Below are 21,166 nucleotides of genomic sequence, written 5' to 3' on the forward strand. Positions count from 1 at the left end.
GCTGCCCGGGCTGTGCCCGTGCCCTTCGCCGCCGTTCCCGGGAGCGGGGGCCGCCGCCGAGCCGGCGGGTGCCTGCCCTCAGGCCCCTTCGTCTTCCTTCCTTCCTCCTCCTCCTCCTCTCCTTCTGAGGGCATGTGAGGGCAGATGAGACCAGGCGCCGGCCGGGAAAGGAGGGCGGGCGTGGGGGTGGGGGTGGGGATCCCGAGTCAGGGAGCGCGGCGGTGGCCACACGCAAAACCGGGCGGGTGCGGGTGAGTGTGTGCGAGTGTGCGTGGCCCCCGCTGCCTGGCGCAGCCCGCAGCTGCTGGGACGAGCGCCCAGCCGAGCCCAGCCCTGGCGCTTTTTGCTCCGGCGGGCGCTACGCGGCTGTTTGCCGGGCGGCCGGGCTCCTGCCGTCCTCGGTGCCCGGCCGGCTTCAGGGCCGGCGGCATGGCCAGCGGTAAACGTGCCCCCTTCGGTGCAAACAACCCCCTCCCCGGGGGTGCCGGCGCGGGGCCGGCCGTGATGAGCCGTCGCAGGAGCCGGCTGGTGGCTGCCTGTTGCCGTTTCTGACAATGGAAATCCCTGCCGTTGCCATAGCACCGGCACTTGTTGCAAGGGGCTGGGGGGGGGGAGATGCTGCATTTCCTCTGATTCACCCTGACCCCCCCCTCCACCCACCCGAGTCGGTAGCTGGATGCTGGTCTGTAAATCTCGGCTATTTCAGGCAAAATAAAGACAAGTTGTAATAATGCAGCTCTTTGTCTTTCAGATTTCAGGTACTCTGACTCCACCTTTACCTTCACCTATACTGGAGGCTCCAAAAGGTACTTTTTTTTACAGTAATGACTCCCTTCATTTCCTGCTGGCAGTGACATGCAGTGGTTCAATACCGTGGCAGGCCTTTTTGTTTCCTTTCCCTTTGCAAGCAGGATCAGTAAATCACCTGCCTTCACGCAACCGTAAACTGAGGAGGAAGTGTTGAGGGAGGTGATCAGAAAGGTGATCCTAGCTGTCGGAGGCTCCTTCCTCTGACTGCTGCTCTGTGAAGCTTCACTGTTTTGCTTTAATTTATGTGGATACGTAGAATTTCTGATGTACATAAACTTAAAGAAACACAGCAAAGGCATCAACATATGATATGAAGTTAATTCATGTTAAAAAACTGGGAAAAGTTATGATTTTAATAACAAATAGGACAAATTTCACATCAGCACCTTACTGTCTTGCACGAGAGCCATATTAGTCCCATGACAGATGCAAGACTGTCTGCAGTTGACGAAATCAAATTCCTGAGACATTAAATGAAATGTCAGTATAGCTTAGAAGGCTAAAAAATGGTTTTATTGAATGTTAGTTTAAAATATTATTTATAAGTGGTTCCAAGCTTTCAGTTATAAACTGGATTGTGCATGTACACATTTTTTAATTATATTTCAGCATTTGCTGTCTGTTTTCAAAAGGAAATAACACGTAAAAGCTTGAACACACATCCTTTTCGTTTCCCTGACTCTTAGTTACCTTTTACTTAATAAGGTGTTAACAGTATATGCTACATCATTCTCTTATCTTTTAGCTGAAATTTATTAGACTTGGCAAGAAGTCTTGGGGTTGGGGGTTTTTTGTGTGTAATTTTTTTTTCTCAGTTCATCTGATATCTTCAGCAATTGTTTTTCTTTCCCAGATCACGTTAGGTTAAAGTACTGTATTCTTCCAAGTGAACCTTTCAGTGCAGGCAGCACTCCCACAGCCATTGGTTCTCCCCATGCATGCTTCAGGGTCTGGCTGCAGGACCAAGGCTCCCAGATGGTTCCCAGTCTGCGAGAATGCTCAGGAAAATGCTTTCCCACCTCACTACCCTGCCTCTTCCTACTAAAGGGAAAGACAACTTCTGTCATTTTCTTTGAAATAGAATAGTTTACCCAGTAGCTGAGAATCGATGTATTTTTAGGTTGCCTCTAGTATACTCTTTCATTTAGGGTTTTACTATATGTTTTGTTTTCGTCTTGTTTTAAAATGCAATTTTGAAAGTCTTGATACAATAAAAATTATCTAACAGAAATATTATTTATCATGTAATTAAAACATCTGAATTTGAAAGTTACTTTGCACTGTTTTCTAAACTAAATATTGCAGCAAGAAAACAGGAAGTGAAACCTGTCTATCGTTTCCATTTTCCAAGCTGAATAAAGTAAAAAGCCTAAGGGCATAACTGATGGGAAACAAACTGGTTTATAAATGTTGATACAAAACATTGTCACGTCTACAATGAGAGATGGAAGAGGGCCTTACATCCCCAACCCTTGTATTTTAACTGGGGTCAGCATTTGCTTAGGAAACTTGACTGGAAACTTGTCTCAGGACCTTGAAAATTCAAACTGAACTGAGAAACAAACGTTATGCTTACAGAAACTGGTGTTAAGTGGGTTGTTATTTAGACCATACTCAAATTTCACTTTCCTTTTCATGTTTTAAGGACATTTAAAAACCATCCTTTGCGATAAGGGTTTCATGTTCTCTGCTCTGTGATTTAGAAAGACGTTTTACAATTTTCTTAGTGTACAGGAGTGTACTAAGTGGCAGGTTTACTGTAGTAAGCTCTCTTGTGAAGTACGTAAAATGAAAACCCTAAGCCTTGACTATTAAGAGCCAAACTTCAGTTTCTCACATTGAAGATGAGTTAGTTGTTTCTTCTTAGAGAAGGTGCTGGCTGAGCAGCAGCTCTACTGCACTCTGTGCAGCATTCGGGCAAGTCTCCAGTACAGGGTCAGCAGCAGTGACTTGTACGTGGTAACACTTTAGGAGAGCATAAGGCTATCGAAGGATCTTTTTCTTGCATTTTGCCATGATTTTTTTTCTTACTGCCACTGCTGCAGCTGGGGGCTTCCTGAGCGGTGTTCCCATTTTTTGACTATTGCACTCAGGAGTTGTCCCTAAATGACATAGACTTGAGTATCAGCTGACAGGCCTTGTCCAATTATTTCAGATATTCAGCCTTATGACACTGTTTTTCAAACTGACAGGAACACAGGCTTTTGAGGAATGGGCAAAAGGGTGGATGTTTAGTGGATGGATCTTCAAGAAACAGATTTAAATGAGTAAGAGTAGAAGTGGTGTGTAAGGAAGATTACTGTACTTCAGCACTCATTAGCTGTGCATGGAACTAAGTCTTTTTCATGCTTTATTTCCTTTAGATGTTCCTTTAGGTCAATGTGCAGTATGGCTTTGTTTTAGCAGTAGTGGTTAGATACAAGAGCAGAAACCTTTGAGGGAAGGCAACATGTTTTCTTTTTGAGAAGGAGGATTCTTTGTCTCACCCTTGTATAAAGGCAGGTGATGATAGTAGCAAGTTCAACATGACTGGGGGTTTACCTCTGCATACTGTAGTTGCCTCTAGTGCCCATTACATTCATTTATCAGTGCTCTTAATTTATAAACTCAGAGCCAGATTCTCAGTAAATCAGTATAAGTCCATGAAAGTCAGTGTGCAAGTATTATTTCAGTTATGATGAGGACCTAAGGTTTATTTGTGTTTGTTCTTTAAACTGTTAGGTTTATCTGTGTGAGATTTTTCTTCTTGAGGCAGCTTCTCTGACTTTTATCTGATTTTTCCCTGTTGCTTGGATTGATTGCACAGCCTCTTCCTATATGAGTACTATTCAAATATTGAGGTAGTACATAACCACGCTGCAGATCAATCCAAATAGATAGGCCTGGTCCGGCACACATTTATCAGTGCTTCAGTGGAGTTAACTTGTATTCCCACAGTGAAGTGCTGAACCAAACCCTGAGGGCATGACTTAGCTTTTGTTCAAGTACAGAGATTCCAGGGAAACCAACTGAGAACTATTTTTTTTTTTTTTATTGTTTATATAGACCTGTTCCAACATTTGACCTTTAGGTGATATAAAGATATTATATTGTGTAAATAATCTATGTGTAAATGATCACTGGATGGGCATAAATACGTTTCAAGGAGATTCTCCATTTGCAGGATTTTTCTTGAAAAGTTAGAAGGGAAGAATCTCTGTAAATACAAACATATTTGTATTGTGTGAATTATCTGAGTTATCATAAATAAGCCTTTACCTATGTAGTTCAGTTAAATTTCACTGTACTTTTTTTTTTTTTTGAATGCACTGTGTTCACAATTCCAAATTGTTAGAGTTGTTTGATACTGCAGAGATGCTTCCTGGTTTGGAAAGGTTGTAATTAGCTATTTATTAGTGAAGCACATCTTTGTGCATAATGTGAGCACTAAATACGGGGTGGATTGTTTATCAATTTAATAATTTTTAATTTCATTTTCAGAAAGCAATAAGTAGTGTGATAGATTTCTTATAACATGAGGTGTTCATTCAGGTGCTGTGACTGTGCAAGATTTACTCTTCTTTAACTACATCTGGCAGAATATCAGAAATGGCTGGATTTTTTATGCTTTTTACTGTAGGATCTAAATAGGATATTAAAGTGTGAACATGTCAACTTCTCTTCTCTTTTAAAAGAATCTCTTGTTTCCTTTTTCCTATTTTCTGCCCCTGTGTGAAAAATTGGTCCTCCAGAAACCATGCAGACTGAACAGAACTGCTGATCTGTCATCTTCCACATAAAAATGCATGATGCCCTGAAGTTGTTTTCACTTTATATGTCACTTGACATCACTTACATAGAAGCAGTGCTTGGTTGTCCTGAAAAAAGATGTTTCCCTTTTTTAGTGTTTTTCCCCCCCCCCCCCCCCTTTTTTTTCTGAGGCTAAACAAGGACATCACATCAGTCCTGAAATAGCTCTTCATTCAAATATGTACTTAACTCTCATTGGCAGTGAGGGACAATGACATTAAGGCTGTGCATGAGAACAGATCTAATACTGCAGCATATTGTAAAGAAACTAGGTAAGACCTGTAGGAACTGAACAAACAGATTAATTTTGTCAGCAAAATTCCCATCTCCTATTTGCACAGTGGACTCTTGTGCTCTGCTTTCCCTGCTTTAGAGCAATGGTTGTAACAATAGCCATTCTGAAGAAGCCAGGAAAGTTGAATTTTAGTCTGAAGTTGCTGTTTATTTTTGCTTAAAATAATTACAGATTGTTAACTTAGACTGTTTCAATTTTGAATATTTGTCTTTCTGTTTCCAATTCAAGAGGTTATACATAGTGCTTAATATTGTAGTATCAGAAGTTCTCCTTTATACTGATGAATTAATTCCCACCTCACTGTAGCAGTGAAATATTTCACAGCTGAGGAGCTGTGCCTATGGAAGAGTAACTAAATTGCTTGTGGCTTTCTATAGCTAGAGACTAAAACCACTATCTGAAGTCCTAGCACAGTATGTTCACCAGGTGTTTGCACCACTTGATGATAAATAGATACAGATAACCTTTTTTTCCACTTCAGTGGTATGCCCTATTGCTACTTACGTGAATTTAATAAAACTGCCTATATGAGAGATTCCATTTGGTGAATAATTTTGAAATTCTGGTGTTGGTCTGGTAACACTGAAAGTCTTCAGTACAAAAAAAATCTGTGAAGAAAAATGGTTTTGTGCTAACTGATGTATGTTTTTATCTTAAAATTTATGTTCAATTTATATATACTGTAGCAAAAAAGGAGAACTGAAAAACATTTTTTAAACCAAAACATAAAATTGTGTCCATCAGAAGATACCAAAATGGAACACTTTCCTGAACATTTTGGTTTGGTTTTTTTTCCTTTCCAAAATGATCTAGTTTAAGAGCATCCTTTTTTGGATAGGTTAGTTTTAAGCTAGTTCCTCTGTCAGGTTCATTGCATGGCAATGTGTTTACTGGCTATGCAAGGTTTGGGCAGAGAGGGTTGGACTGTTCCTTTGGAAGCAGTGGTGACTTACATAAGATGAAAGTGTTCATGAAAGTATGACTTCAGTAGACAGGAAGATGATTTTTACGGAATCCATTGCTCTCAATGGTTTTAGTTTAGCTGGAATTGGTTTTATACAGGGCTTAGGAAGGGCTGGTGCAAGTTCAGTTCATCTTCTGTTGCTGATGCCTGTGCTTAACCTTGTGTTCAGGTTATTAAATATGTAATTACATTGCTAAAATCTACCTCTACTACAGTAAGAGAGGGGTGAAAACTAGATACACAGCTTGTACTTGGCTGTCTCTTTATTGCTGTTTCAAAGTATCTGGAAGATCGTACATCGTCTTTCAATTTTAACTTTCCTATCAAATATGGCTTAACGTTTTTGCTGGGACTGCACCATTTCTCAGTGATATGAGACAGGAATCTAGTTTAGATATAACATGGCAAGCATTATGATTTTCATTTCTTCATTAAAGATTCTGTAGATGAAGTAATGTTGGCTACAGCCTTGGGTACTTTTAAAGAGCAGTTTTGTGTCAGGTATTAATTAAGTTTCAGTTTTAAAATTACTCTTTAAGACAAGTATTTTCTATTCTATGAATTCCTGCTAGCATACCTATTCTGACTTTATACTGCCTTCTAACATTGGCAGCGTGTACTATGTACATAAACCCTACTCATACATTCCTATAGATAGCTTTTTGATAGATACTGCAATAAATTCGGGAGGTGTGATTTAACAAATGATTCATCCTAAGAAGAGATCTAGTAGACCGCTATAGTAAAAAGTCATTAAGTGCAATGCTGAGGGTTTGCGAAAAGCAAAATCAACACTATTCTACTCACAGTCATATTGATCTTGCCTTTTTTTCATCGTCTTGTGCTTGACAGATCCTTCCTGTCTCACTGTTAGAAAATCAGCACTGAAATTAACCCAGTCCCCATCATTGCATCTTGTAAAAATCACATACTTTCAGGGAGAGTATGGTCTTGTGGAGATCTCTTACTGGTCTGGTGAAGTGAGTGTCTGTCCTCTTTCAGCTGTGTGCTGTACTAAGAACAATACATTGAAATTGTGAACGTCTACCTTTCAATGAGAAAAATGTGGGTTTAGGCACTTAAATGAATGGCCTAGTTTTCAGAATTGCCAAACTCCTACACCACGTAGTAGTCTCAGTATTACTGTGTGTTGCTTAGCACTTTTTAAAAAGCATCACAATCTCTGTGCAGGTGTTTTTGTCATACAAATGTATGCACTGTTGTTTGAATGGTTTGCCAGCACAGAGCTGGGAAGAGTGCTTGTATGTCTTTACAGAAAATGTTTTCAGTAACTTCTTTCTCTGCTTTCATCACATATTTTAACATATTAATACCTAAAAATAGACCTGTAGGCTGTCATTGTTGGAGTGTTAATGTGATAAGACAAATAAATTTGAAAGCAGAGTTCACTCTGACAAAATTAATTTAGATCACTTTTTTCTGTATTGGGACTAATGCCATTTCTGGCTTTTCCTGTTAGTCTAATAATTTCCCATATTTTTCATTGCTCATAAATATTAACAGCTGAAGATACCTGTTGGCATATGTTTTCTGAGGATTACTTACTGTGCAGAATATGAATTCTCATTTGAGTCAGAGTCTAATCACTCAGAGTCAAAACACCTACTTTAATAAGCTTCAGCACCTAGAGGGAAAGTAAATTTTAAACTGCTGGGAGCATTCACTTTAGTTACAATTAAAACTAAGAAAGAGATGAAATGTGAGTAAATCTAGAAAAACTCCAATGTATAATTCTGCCTTGGCGTTAAATAAATCCCACTTAAGAGCACAGCTCTTAAGAATTAATGTCCTCCTTGCTGCAGGAGGGTGAAGATTTTTACGGATGTTTCATTAAACTGGCCTCATCTGAGGAAAAGCAGCTCCTTTTAACAGGGTTAAATTGACTCATAAAGATAAGCCTACTATCCTGTGCAGCAGTAGCTAGAAAATCTCACTGAAAGAAGAGCGACTAAACAAGGTACAGAAATAACATCTCCGTCCCCTGACAGCCTCTGCATGCTCACACAAAATTGCATCCAGCCTGTTTCTATGGGAGGAAGAGCAGGAAAGAGCCTTGCCTAAAGACCGGGAACAATTGTTGCTTTTATGAGTCAGACTTCTCCTGGGAGGGCCCATTCTCTCCAGGGAGCTTTATGTCAGAGATCGTGTTCCCTCACTGCAAGGGCTAAACACCGTCATATGTGCTGTTGGCATTATGTAGTCCCGTGGGAGTAAGTCATGGTCTTGCACGTGCCCACGTAAGGTAAGGGGCAGAGGCAGAAAACAGTCTTGTTTCTGGGAGGTTGGAGGGTGAGCATCTTTCTGTAGCTTGCTTGAAGGCATAGTACCTGTGGCTTTGGCTTCTCCTGGCTGTTGAGGAGGACGGTGGTGTGTCCTGGCAGTTAGCGATGAGCTGCATCACTTCTGTCAGAGACTTCAGGAGACTTCTGTAGTGCTCGGCAGGAGCGTGTCTGAAGCAAAGAACTGAGGGCAAAGAGGAAGCTCAAAGAAACTAGCAAACCCTCCAGACATCTCCTTCCAGCCTCAAGGCATTGATCAGAAACAAAAGGGGCAACAGCACGACTCCTGTGTAATGAAATGTACTGTTTGCCAAAAGAGAGTGCAAAAAATGGTGATATGCCGTTTGTAGAAGTATATAATTTAAGTTCCTTTCAAACTGTGTAGCATTCTGCATTTCATCTCATATATTAGATTGCCATCTTGAAATCTTGTTGCTTTAAATGAATGTTCCATTTTATGTTTATAGATAAGAATTTTTCATATGTTAAGAGGCAAGCTAGAAGACAGGATAACTTTGCACCATTCAACTGTCATTCTTCTACTCAAGAAAGTGTTTGTGACAGACAGCATTTGCTCTCAAGTAGAAAAAATAGCCTATGCGTTAGACATGGTATTCCAGGTCATTAGGTTTTCTGCAAATGGTAGAATATTTTATTTTAGGTTTGGGTTTGGGTTTGGTTTTTTTTTTTTGGTGGTATTGCTCATTCTTGCTTATTCTTTTTCCTCAATGTTGAAAACTTCATCTTTGATGGGGAGTTCTCACCCCATAATAATCATACATACAGCAAAATATGAAAATAATTAGGATGCTCTTCTGTCAGATTAGGACCTGACGTTGATAAAGGTGTTAAAACCAGGAAGCACTTCATTGCCATAAAAGTACTTGCTGATAGTCAACTGCTTGATCTCAATTACAGCAGTATGAATCCGGAGTAATTCCACTGATGTGATGGGGCTCACTTGGGCCCACAGCGATACCGCTGATTTTTTTATTTGGCCCTGACTACTCCTAGTGAATGGCAATCCAGGTAACTTTTTTTACCTGGGGGGGGTTGTCATGAAGACCAGAGTTCTGTTTTCTGCCATCTTTGCAGATGTATTCTCATCTTTGAGTACTTTTGTGGATGTTAGGAAAGCTGCAATTTATCCAAGGAAAAAAGATTGCTTTCATGCATTAGTACCAAGTCACTGGCATTGCAGGGGGCACAGACAGAAGGCCAGTTGTCAAAACCATGCTTTTCTTCCTCTGTCTTTTTAGACTTAGCATCTGAAAAATTGGTTGTCACAGAGTCTCTTTGAAGAACATAATTTGCTAGGCCACATGAAAACCTCTTTACCTGTCACTCACTGAAAATCACTATTAAACCTTAAGCTGAGTCCCAAAATGGTTTCACAGCTTTATCTAGTTATAACCATTAGTTGAAATAGAAATGGTGATTTCTTCATGAGGACTATTCTGTGAAAACACCTAAAAGGAACATGCTGACTTTGTCCTGGTTAAAACTGTGTGAGATCTGGTCATTTCAGTATATATTTGTGCAAAACAGTGAAAACAGTTAAAAAAAAGTGAAAAGAGTTTACAGTATTTCAGACTGAAAGAATGTAACCTTCAAGTATTAAAAACTTATAGAAAACATATATTTGGTTAATGCCTTAGTATGGCTCTTATGGACACTATCAACGGCCTTCCCTTATAGATAGGGAATTATATAAATTAAGGTAGTCTACTGGTTTAATAAGGTTCTATGAGTCTTACATGAAATCTTTTGTACATGGTTGTAACTTTAATGGGTTTACAGCTGAAAACTGAGCTTATTCTTTTCCTTTAAGTTAGAGAATTATTTTGCCATAAAGACTTTTAATCATCCAAGAGAACAAGGCTTGTTAGGCTTGCATAAAATTTCAGTGGTAGGATTTTGTAGCCTTTTATGTTGAAGAAGGACTCACGTTTTATCAGTGGATGACAAGAACAGTGAAATTGCATGCATTTAGGTGGCAACAGGAGGAACATAACCTCTGCAGTAATCTCCTTGGGCATATGCTAGTTTTGTTAACTTGGGCCAAGAGAAGTTTTCAATTGATTTAGTATTGACCTCTAGAGTACGAAGTAAAGCATCCCAATAATCAGCCCACCAAAGATGCAAGCTCTCTTGCCTTTAGCAGACCTATGTGCACAAACTTTTTAGATTTTTTCAAATATCTATGTAACACAAGAGCAGCATTGCCTTTGGCATACAGTCCTGCTTTCTATATGTTCCCTGTGCCAGATTTAGCTGTTGATGGAATTTTTACATCAAACTTCAGTGTTGGTTAAAGCTGTTCTACCTTCATTACTGAAGTAAAATTGCATGGGATTAGCAGCCACCAGTTTAGCTGTTCTTGCTAAGGTATTTTGCGCAGTAATCTAAGGAAATTTACAATTCCATGTTTTGGCTGTAAGATTTTATTTGATCATTTTGGTATTCTTATTTAAAATGACAAATTGTGAGAAATTTTAGTGTTTACTTGGTTTTAGCTATATATAGTGAATTAAAAGAAATGCATTGTCCCTGTGAACCACATTAGAGGGAGTAAATGAGAGGAGGGAGACTCCAGGCTCTTTCTGTACCTGAGTTTATATTTTACTGATAAGCTTTTATTTCTTTCAGATTGTTCCTCTTGTGATGAATAATTGCTTACTATACTGTTTCTGTGTTTAAACATCAGTAACTAGATATTAAAAAATAGTACTTCATAAAAGTGTATGCCTATATTTAAGGCATGAAGAAACACATTCACCCTGTAGTTCTGCTAAAAAATGACCTTTGCAAAGGACAACAAACATACAGAGATACGGAATGTAAATACCTTTTACATCTAGCACTGTGGCTTCAAGGCAGGCATGGATGTGTGGAAGATGCTGGCCTCCCAGTATGTTAATAAGGATTAGGCATTTGCTGTCCATGAAGAGAACAGGAGTTGCAGTTACGTGAGTCAGGCTAAGAACTACAAAAATTACTGATTTTGCTCATGACGGACATCAACCAATGATCGTTTAGGGTCAAGAAAAGCTTCTAGCCTGGCGACAAAGTCCTTCCTCATTTCCCCTATTAGTAAGGCATCATCAGCCAACAGCACCGTGGATCAAGTCTTTGACTGAAAGGCTGCTGTGGAAGGTGGCATGTCCTGTCTGGCATGGCAATTTCTGAAGTATGTTTCCAGCATATTTCAGTGTATGTAACAGTTGCAGAACTATTGACATAAGTGCTGAGCAAATCATCATAAATTGCTGGTATTAATGAGCATTTTGCCATTACTCAGGCTGCTTACAGTGTATTTCCGTCTGTATTTTGTCCCAAGTTATTTGTCTGTTGTACTTCATGTGACGTAACATGACTACCATATTCTCAGCTAATTTAAATTGACAAATTGCCATGGAATTCAGTAAAGTCATGCCAACTTATAGTACTGAGGACCTGTCTATAATTATGTGTGTCTTGTTAAGGAAGTTTAAATAGAGCAAAGCTAAATATAAATTCAGTATGTTATCTTCATTGACTTCTAATAGAATAGTTTAATATATGCATGATTAGTTACATGTCAAAGGGAAATTACACATTATTTGTGTTTGCATTTTAGGTGACAGGTAAGGACAAGTTTCATGGAAGCTGATAAAGTGAGATATAAATTATGTTCTTTGGGAATGGCTCGTATTGAAGGGGGGGACAACAACAAAATGAGGCAGAGATGCCTGAAGTGTTAGAGGCTTGACAAGTTTTCCCACATAGTGAACAGGTGTTCTCAGCAGTGTAACACTCAAGCCTCAGGTTTGCATGTGGTGCAATCCCATGAGCAAAGACACTAGCCAAGATACCGCAGTGGCCTCTTTTCTCATTTTCAGTGGTAGGGTGAGCTTAGAGCATTTGCCTGTCTGTGTGCAATGTAGATGTTCCCATAGGGTTCCCTCTGGCACAAGGAAGGTCTTGTCCCACAGAAAATACCACCTCTGCACTTCCCCTTGAGAGATCATGATGACTTCAATCTGCAGAAGTTAGAGAAGATTTCACACCCACCCTGACCATGCCATTTCCATTTCGGCTGTGCCACTGGAGAGTGCAGGCTTCTTAAACTTGTGTTTCCATTCTTTCCCAATTTGTCATTTTCCACCCTTCTTTCTTCTGGCCTTTTGTTTTTCAGAGATGCTCTGCATACTGATTTATTCTGACAAAAACTGGTATCTGTTGTGTTCATATTGTTGAAGCAGACAGACATGGAAGTTGGTATTAAACCACTGTACTATGCAAGTTGACAACATGGGGCAGCTATAGATCACTTATCTCCCAGTTCTCTTCAGATTATATATACACTCTGAAATGCTTGTTTTGGTTCTTGGGAAGAATAACAATGGGTGCTCAGACTGTTAATCAGAGTGATCACATGTTCATTGCTGTTCGTTATTCTGTTTTTGGTGTCTAGTATGTGGGTGGCTAGAAAAAAAAATCACTGCTGAAATAATTGCAGCTGCAGCCTGAGTTGTTTGCTGATTTAAGTTTAAAAATATTTTTTAGCTGGGATGTTTTTGAGATTTCTGTTGTACCTAAGTAAGACTGAGCAGAGATTTTTAGAAATAGTATGTATTTGAGATCTTTCACTGTAGATGCAGCACAGGTGTAAGAATGCATTTGAGATTGAACCAATAAAAGTTGTATGGTCTTAGGCATTAAATAGAACTCCAAAGCAAATAAAAGAAGAGGTGTTGCTTCATACAGTTTTGCATTCTTCATTTTACAGGCTACTTATTCTTTACAAAGCAGTCTTTATGGACCTTTGGGAGTCTCTCTCCAGTAACTATCTTTCAGTTCTGTTCCCCCGAATATAGGAAACCTTCTGATATTTCCATCAGTAACAATGCATATTTCATTAGGTGCATAGTGCTATTAATTGTCACTCTGCGCGTCCCAGGGTGTTCAGTACTTGCTTTGGGGATCATTACAATGTGCTTTTCAGGTATTTGTTCAGTAACATAACTGGTTGAGGGTGACTTTTTGCCCTCTGTGATGCTGTTTGAGGTTTTCCTTGGTTGGCTTCTGCTTTGGTTTGTAATGATTTAAGAGACAGATGAAAGACTCATCCTGTTGCAAACCTGCTGGTGGAGTTTCACTAGTGAGAGCTGGACTCCATGGGTACGTCTGTGGTTTTTTAAGGGTCAGCCTTGAAAACCAGGTTTGCGTGTTGTGCCAATCACCCGCCCAGTAGGCACAGGATGGGTGAAGTGTGCCCTCAGCACACAGGACCTGTAATGGCTAAGAAAATCTGTCGGAGCGGTGTGCCAGTAGGTGCAGCCGGAGGAATGGGCCATGGGCTGTGCCCTCCACAACCGTGTTTTCCACTCCAGGGAGCGTGAAATTCTTGTGCGTATTCCCTCCCTGGAGGCTGTTCTTCCACACCGCGGTTGGTGTAGCACTGGGGTCTCCCTGAAGTGACCGTCTTCGATCAGAGAGGTTTCAGAGCAGGGCGGAGAGCCGCTCCAGGTGGAGCTCTCCTTCCTTTTTTTTTTTTTTCCCCTCCCTTTTCATTTTTCTCCGATTCAAATCTGTGTGCGTTTTTTAAATGTGCATACAAATGAGTTTTGCCCCTCAGTTTCCTGGTAAGTCGCCACAATGGCCAGGAGGGTGGCAGAGGTTTTGCACCATTGCTCGGGGGAGTGCTAGTGCGTGACCGAACGTGGCAGAGCCTTGTCACAGGAAGGGGTTTGCTGTTTCCTTTTTGTTGCTGCTGCTGTTGCATGAAGGACTACAGAAGAGAAGTCTGGAGGGAGTCGTGAAAAGAAAGCACAGCTCGGCATTCAGCTCTGAGTTACGTCAGTGCAAAGTGGAAGTCTGGCTGTGTGTGGAAAGGCATCTTTATTAAAGAGATTGTGTGTTAAACAGTGAAGACAGAATGAGGTGTTCTGTGTTGCCATCTACTTTCATCTACAATTAAAATACTTTAAAAGACAATAAGCACAATGTAAATATCTGTTTTCTCATTATCTGTTTACCTCTCTATATTCTCTGAGTTGTATATTATTTATTTTTAATGATAATGGATAATTCTGGTGGGAGGTTGAAGCCCAGCGTGTTATGTGTGTATGGTAATGTTATTTCCTTCAGAGATGGAACGCCAGGTTTTGTTTCATTTTATTTTGAAGGGCTGAGGATGACCAATACCACACCTTATTCTAATATTTCAAAATAAAATTTAAACAAAAATAATTTATGCATCTGACTGACATGCATTCAAAGGTCAGCTAGGTAAAACAGTTGAGCTGTTATGCCCCTAGTATTTTGAAGTTCCTTGTTGGATGCTGCCCATGGCTCTGCAGTGGCAGTACATTGTTTGGGACATTAGCTGCTACTGAGTGAGAATCCTTTACAGCTCTCAAACTTCAGTGATTTCAATGTCTAATGATTGCAATATGCTCATGTTTAACTAGATAATATACTCGACCGAAAAGCCCTTGAATTGTGAAGTGAAGGCTAAGTGGGCTGGGGTGATGTTGGGACTTTCCTGTGTAGATTATTTCTATTTTGAAGTCAATCAGTCAGAACTGCTGAGGTTTCTATTGTTGTACTTGTAAATTTCAGGAGATTATCACATAAACATCTTCATTTTGCTGCTGATCGGTATTTTGACTGAAACAAAATACGTAAAAGGTTCTACATTTAGCCTGTTCCTCTCCACTTCTAGACTATGTAAACTGATGAGATGATGTAAATCTAACTAAAGAGAAAGCGCAATTTAATTTCCTTTATATAGTCATATTTTGCCTTTATCATTCCATTTATTTCAGTTAGAGATTATTGGAGTAATTGAGGCAAATATTTAACGTTTGGCCAAATTTCATTTTGAAAGAATTGCATTTATAGTTTAAATTGCTTTGAAGTGTTTTGCTGTCTTAATACCTGTAGCTGCAGTCATGTGCATAAAGCTGAGGCAATGATAATGGTTTTATTTACACTTGAAGAACTTAACCCTATGTATCTGCCTGGCCATCTATCTATCTAAAAACCTTCCTTATGTTTATACATAATGTATATTTATTTACAAAGGCTTCAGGTACTTAGTGATTCCTGAGTTAGTATTATTTTGATTAGCATTGACCTGACCATCTCACATGGTCAATGTCATGGTCAGTAGCATTTTGAGAGAAGAATAACTGGTCAGGGGACTATCCATTAATTAAACTTGTGAAGGATTCTACTTTATCTGAGATTTCCATCAGAATCCTCCAACATGTAACATGGTACGTTTGTGTTCCTGATACAAGCAGATATTTGTGTTGATGACAGGAAGCTGGGTCACTGAACTTCCAGCTTTTAATATTTCATAACCAGCTACACTAGTTACACCACATACACAGTTACACTACATACACAGTTACTCTAGTAAAATGGCAAATGACCCTGCAGAGGTGTCTTGAGAAACAGCATGGTAAAAACATTCATCTTTTAGAATAAAATCCAAAAGAACTTTATTTTCCATTGAAAGTGGAGATGGATGAACATGCCAAGCAAGTCCCAGTGTACTCGTAAGAAGGCAGTGGGGCGTTTGTGTCAGAGAAACTTACACTTGTTGGCCTTTTGAACTGTTCTCCAAGCATCTGTGGAATGACATTTATTTATGTCTTATAGCACCTGTCTTGCAAGGTGGGCTGCCCTGTATCAGCTTTCCTGTGCATCGGAGCTGCCGGTGTGGGGACCCAGCTCCCGGCAGGACTGGCAGGCTGCCGAGGAGAGGCTTTGTGGAGGGAATGTCCTGAGATACCTGCTAGGAAAAGCTGCCAGGCTTGTGTTGGGACATGCACTCTCAGGTAGTTTAGGTAGTTGCCCCTTTCCAGAGTTGTGAAGCATTAGGTATCTACGCCAGCCCTTTTTGTTCCAAAATATGGCTAAATGTTTTGTGGCAGTGTTTCCCTTTCCTTCAGTAGCGTATGATCCTGCTCTAGTGCCAGGGGCAGAGGTATCAGGATGCTCACTGTGAGACTCCACAGCACATCCAGGCCCACAATTAGGCTGCTCTGGCCTGAAAACAGAGCCTAAACATTTCTTAAAACCTCTGCATTGTCCAGGCCCTTTTTTATTTGTCATTTAGCTGTGGAGGTTTCTAAAATTTGGTCTCACGATCCCTAAATCCTTTTGTATGCACCTGTGACTAGTGGTGTAGACTGGACTGCTTGGACGCTGGCAGCTTGGATGCAGGCTCCAGAGCAGAAATTTAGGTGTTTAGGGGACACGGCTGGTTAGGAACGGAGATGTCAAAAGACTTTTTAATGAGCATTCAATCTTCTGTCTCCTGGGTCAGCTAATGAGTTCCTTTTGTGAAGTGAAACTCATCTGATGTCAGTTGACATAGCTTCATGTATTTTTCAATGGAATTTTGCTCTAAATCCATCTTTTAATACAAAGCAGTTATGAGATTCTTGCCTTGCTGTGGTGTTTCAAGTAAAATGACAGTTGCAGATCCAGCGTACCATCTGTGTGAGATTCGGGAGCCACTGAATTGTGAAGGATACATCAAGCACTTGACATCTAGGACATATTTCATAAGTAAAGAAAAAAACCAGCTTATTTCTTTTCACTGGTGAAGTCTGCGTAGTCCGATCCCCGAATAAATATATCTCATTCTTAGAACTTAACCTCAAGCTGCCTTGGTGCAGTATGGTTTATAACCAGTTTCTGCTCTCCTGTGTCTCCTTCTCAGATGGTATTTTTTAAAAAGCTTAGAGATAATGGAGGAGAAGGTCTAGATTAGATTATCTTTCACAGATGGGTATTGCATTGATGAAACAAAGTAATCCAATCATGAGCTTATGAACCACAGCATCTGTACTGTATGAATGCATATACTTGCATTCAGATATCTGAAGTCATGTTTAAGGTGTTATTTAGTGACATAGGGGAAGGTGACATATAGTTGCATCAGCATAGACATCTGCAGATCTCAATGATGAGAAATGCTGTTAGGTCAATTTTAAAGCAAGATGATTATGCAAGTCTTGTCCTAATGTAGCTTTGGTACATGTCTCGCACGTCAGTGAATGCTGTTGTCTCATTTCATTATGAAGTCTACAAGTGCAAAGGTTTAGTGACATCAGGAGCTGTCCCTGGCTTCACTGGAGTGCTTTGGGACATTGCAGGAATAATGCTCTTTTGCTGCCCCATGTCCAGCTTCATGCCTTCCAGTAGTTATGTGGGTTGAAAATCTGACTGGGGACCATAGCTCAGCCTAGATACACAAAGCCAATCATCAACTGGGTGTGCTGGAGCTGCTTCACCCAGTCAGAGACAGAATGGATGTAGAGAAAGTGGTAACGAGGAGACCGTGGGTGAGAAACTGGGGGAGAATGGGGAGCCGAAGATGGCTGAATACTCATAGAAAGGGCAGAGGGAGTGACAAGGAGATATACATGTACTTTGGAAGGAGAAATGGAAAGACAGGTGTGAGAGCTTGAGTCAGAGAGAAAATGCCGCCAATAAGAGCATGTGAGAAAAGATCGTGTCTGGGGGGAAAAAAAAAGAAACCCCCTTGAGAAAGAAGGAAAGCATTTTAAAATGTGTTATATTCTAAAGAAATGCACCATTCCACATTGAAATTATTAAAATAGGCTAGGAGTAAAGGGAAAAATATTTTTTTTCCTGTATTTACAGGGACAAAATAGACTACAGAAAAATAAAATAAAGTAGAAATCAGAGCTGTGTATAATTGTATATAAATTCAGTGCAGCTGTGTAGAATAAGGCAGGTTTTATCAGTACATATTATGGACAAAAGTCTGTATGGACAGATACCTGAAACCTGCCTCTCTCTTGCCAATCATGGAGTTCTTGATCTAAAGCATGAGGCCTCCAGGTCCTGCAAAGATGTATATGTTTTTTTAATATGGGTAAAGAACACAGTCTTTATTGGTCTCATTCTTAGAAATAATTGGCCATTTTAGTTTTTACTTTTTTAAAAAAGAAATCTCAATATAGATAATCTGTTGGGGAAACTGCCCCTAAAACATCACAGTCTGATAAAATCATAGGACATTTTTAATGGTGGCCATGCTGTGTACCATGATGAGGTTCAAATTTGGCTTTAAATTAATTTGTGTCCCTATAACTTATGAGTCTGATTGCAAACTGTAACAGCAAACACTAAATCTAACTCCTGGCTGACCTAGCATTTTCATTTCAGGCAAACAAATTAAAGCTGTGTAATTACAGAATAGCTTTTAGATGTGTATAGCCTAGGTTTCTTACTAAAATACTTTACTTTTTGGCTGCAGTCTGAAAACTAAATACTTGCATATTTGCATGCATAAAGATGGAGAGGTTTGTAACATCTGTCTAATTGTCAATGGGTTTTTAAATATGCGTTGCAATCCTGATTCACATAAATCTACTTATATAAAGGGGTTACGGTGGGAGATGGTCAGGTAAGGATTCAGAATGAAGTCTGCAGAAGTATGCGGGGACTGTGGTAGGTAGTTATGGACAGGAGCTGCAGTGAGGTACGGGTCTGTTGCTGGTCCTGTGTCCTGGTTTCAGCTGGGATAGAGTTAACTGTCTTCCTAGTAGCTGGTACAGTGCTATGTTTTGAGTTCAGTATGCGAAGAATGTTGATAACACTGATGTTTTCAGTTGTTGCTAAGTAGTGTTTACTCTAAAGTCAAGGATTGTTCAGCTTCTCATCCCCAGCCAGCGAGAAAGCTGGAGGGGCACAAGAAGTTGGCACAGGACACAGCCGGGGCACCTGACCCAAACTGGTCAGCGGGGTATTCCATACCATGGGACGTCCCATCTAATATAGTTCTAGCATATAGGAACTGGGAAGTGGGGGCAGAGAATCGCTGCTTGGGGACTAGCTGGGTGTCGGTCGGCGGGTGGTGAGCAATTGCCCTGCGCATCATTTGTACATTCCAATCCTTTTAGTATTGCTGTTGTCATTTTATTAGTGTTATCATTATTAGTTTCTTTTCAGTTCCATTAAACCATTCTTATCTCAACCCATGAGTTTTACTTCTTTTCCCAATTTTCTTCCCCATCCCACTGGATGGGGGAGAGTGAGTGAGCGGCTGCGTGGTGCTTAGTTGCTGGCTGGGGTTAAACCACGACATCCTGTTATGCATATTTTAAAGGCAGCTCTCATGGTATTCCAAAAGTAAAAACCTGAAACAAGACTGGACATCATGTAGTTCCTTGTAAACTGGAGACATAAGTCTTGCTGGGACCTGTATGAGTTAAAATGGAGAAGAGAAATAAGAAAAGTGGATCTGGATGTATTTGAAGATTTACAGAAAAACTTGAATTTGGAAACATTCGTACTGCTACAAGAAACCTAAGTTCACAGCATACACCGTTACGAGCTGCCTCCTAACACTGTACCTGTTGTGGTTAACCTGGGTGGGCAGCTCAGCCCCCCACAGCCGCTTGCTCACTCCCCACAGTGGGGGTCACTTAGGGGCAGCTGTCCCGGCTGTGTCCCCTCCCAAACTCTTGCCTACCCCCAGGCCACTTGCTGGTGGGGCAGTGTGAAAAGCAGAAATGGCCTTGATGCTGTATAAGCACCACTCAGCAATAACTATAATATTCCTGTGTTACCAGCACTGTTCTGGTCACATATCCAAACCACAGGACCATACAAGCTAGCGTGAAGAAAATTAACTCTATTGCATCCAAAACCAGTAGAGTACTGTACTTTCATACTGATAATTCAAGAAATAGCTAACACATAAACTATGAGGTTGTGTGTCAGTCTGCACTGACATGGGTATTTATGGGCATTTTTCCCCCTACAGGAAGGGGGAGGTAAGTTGCTAATTATTTTGCAGCTGAACAACTCCCATTCTCCCCTCACTAATGACATTTAAATTGCAAACAATTTCCTTTGATATCAATAAAGTTTGATGGAGTTACAGCAAATAAAAAGAAACTTACTGTCTTTTGATCTTCTTGTATGCTTCCTTTCCCACATCTCAGACTGTAGATCACTTCCATCCTAAATTGTAACTATTCCTACCCGCGTGGATTTGCATAAAATCCATAACATGTTTTAAAGTGTAACTGAAGCATGTTAAACAAATATTTGTATCTGTTCTTAAGATTGCTTTAATTTATATATCTCATGTTTTGTATTGGTGTAGACACTAAATCTGCATGAGACAAAAAGTCTTTGGTGAAGTGAGACACCAGGGGTGCTTTTCCAGGTTCAGGGAAATTAAGTCAGGTCAGGATAGCATTCTGCATTTTATTCTTCAGAGGATTTATTTAACTGACAAAAAGCTATTTTCCTCCACCGATTCACTTTAAAATAAACATTTGAGCACTTCTGCTCAAGAGACAGGGAAAAAAGTATGTCTGAGGGAGAATCTGATTTAATTCAGATCTTCCTTTTTAATTTAAGACTTGTGGTAGCAATGGGAACTCAGAGATATTTAGTAGACCTGAAAGATGAATGACATTTTTATACTATCACATATTTAATCCATCAGTGCTGAGGCACTTTAAAATTAAAATACATGGTCCCATTAACTATTTTTTACTGTATACATTACTTAAAGAAGCGTGTCTGATGTGCACCCTTAGAGCAGCACAGGGCTGTGGGTTAGAGCTAGTCGTCTGTGTACTCTGGAAGCAGCGGTGGGAACCACAGCTTCCTGGCTCCCATTCTTCAAAAGTTTCCCCTTTTCTGAAAAAGGAGTAAGATTTATGTAGATGGCTGCTGCCAATGCTGTTTCTTAGTATCCCTTCCAAAGCATTTCATTAAGATCTGCTGCTGAAACCAGGCGATCACTGAGGTCTGTAGGTAGTCCCATTTGCAGGCAGAGCACGAGCTCTGTGTTCCTGCCATGCAGAACTGCTGTATCTGAAGGATGGAGTATGCTGGTCACTGTCCTAGTGACCTCTGCTAACTTGCATAGGAAGCCCAGATGCATAACCAAATATCCTCTGCACCAAAGCTTAGACTCCTCTAACCGTGCTGATTCTGCTGTCAAAGTGGCCTCTG

At 40.3% G+C, this 21,166-nt stretch overlaps 1 protein-coding gene across 2 annotated transcripts in view; it reads left to right on the forward strand.

Annotated features, from left to right (window-relative positions):
* The window catches only part of PARP8 (poly (ADP-ribose) polymerase family, member 8), a 116,990-nt gene that overhangs the window by 155 nt on the left and 95,669 nt on the right, over positions 1-21,166 (forward strand). For both annotated transcript variants that reach the window (XM_010563530.1, XM_010563531.1), the window contains exon 2: positions 752-806. In XM_010563530.1, coding sequence (XP_010561832.1) covers positions 752-806 — 55 coding nt within the window. The remainder of the gene's footprint in view (positions 1-751; positions 807-21,166) is intronic.

This window comes from Haliaeetus leucocephalus, unplaced genomic scaffold, assembly GCF_000737465.1.
Source record: "Haliaeetus leucocephalus isolate CR32 unplaced genomic scaffold, Haliaeetus_leucocephalus-4.0 Scaffold169, whole genome shotgun sequence".
NCBI lineage: Eukaryota > Metazoa > Chordata > Aves > Accipitriformes > Accipitridae > Haliaeetus > Haliaeetus leucocephalus.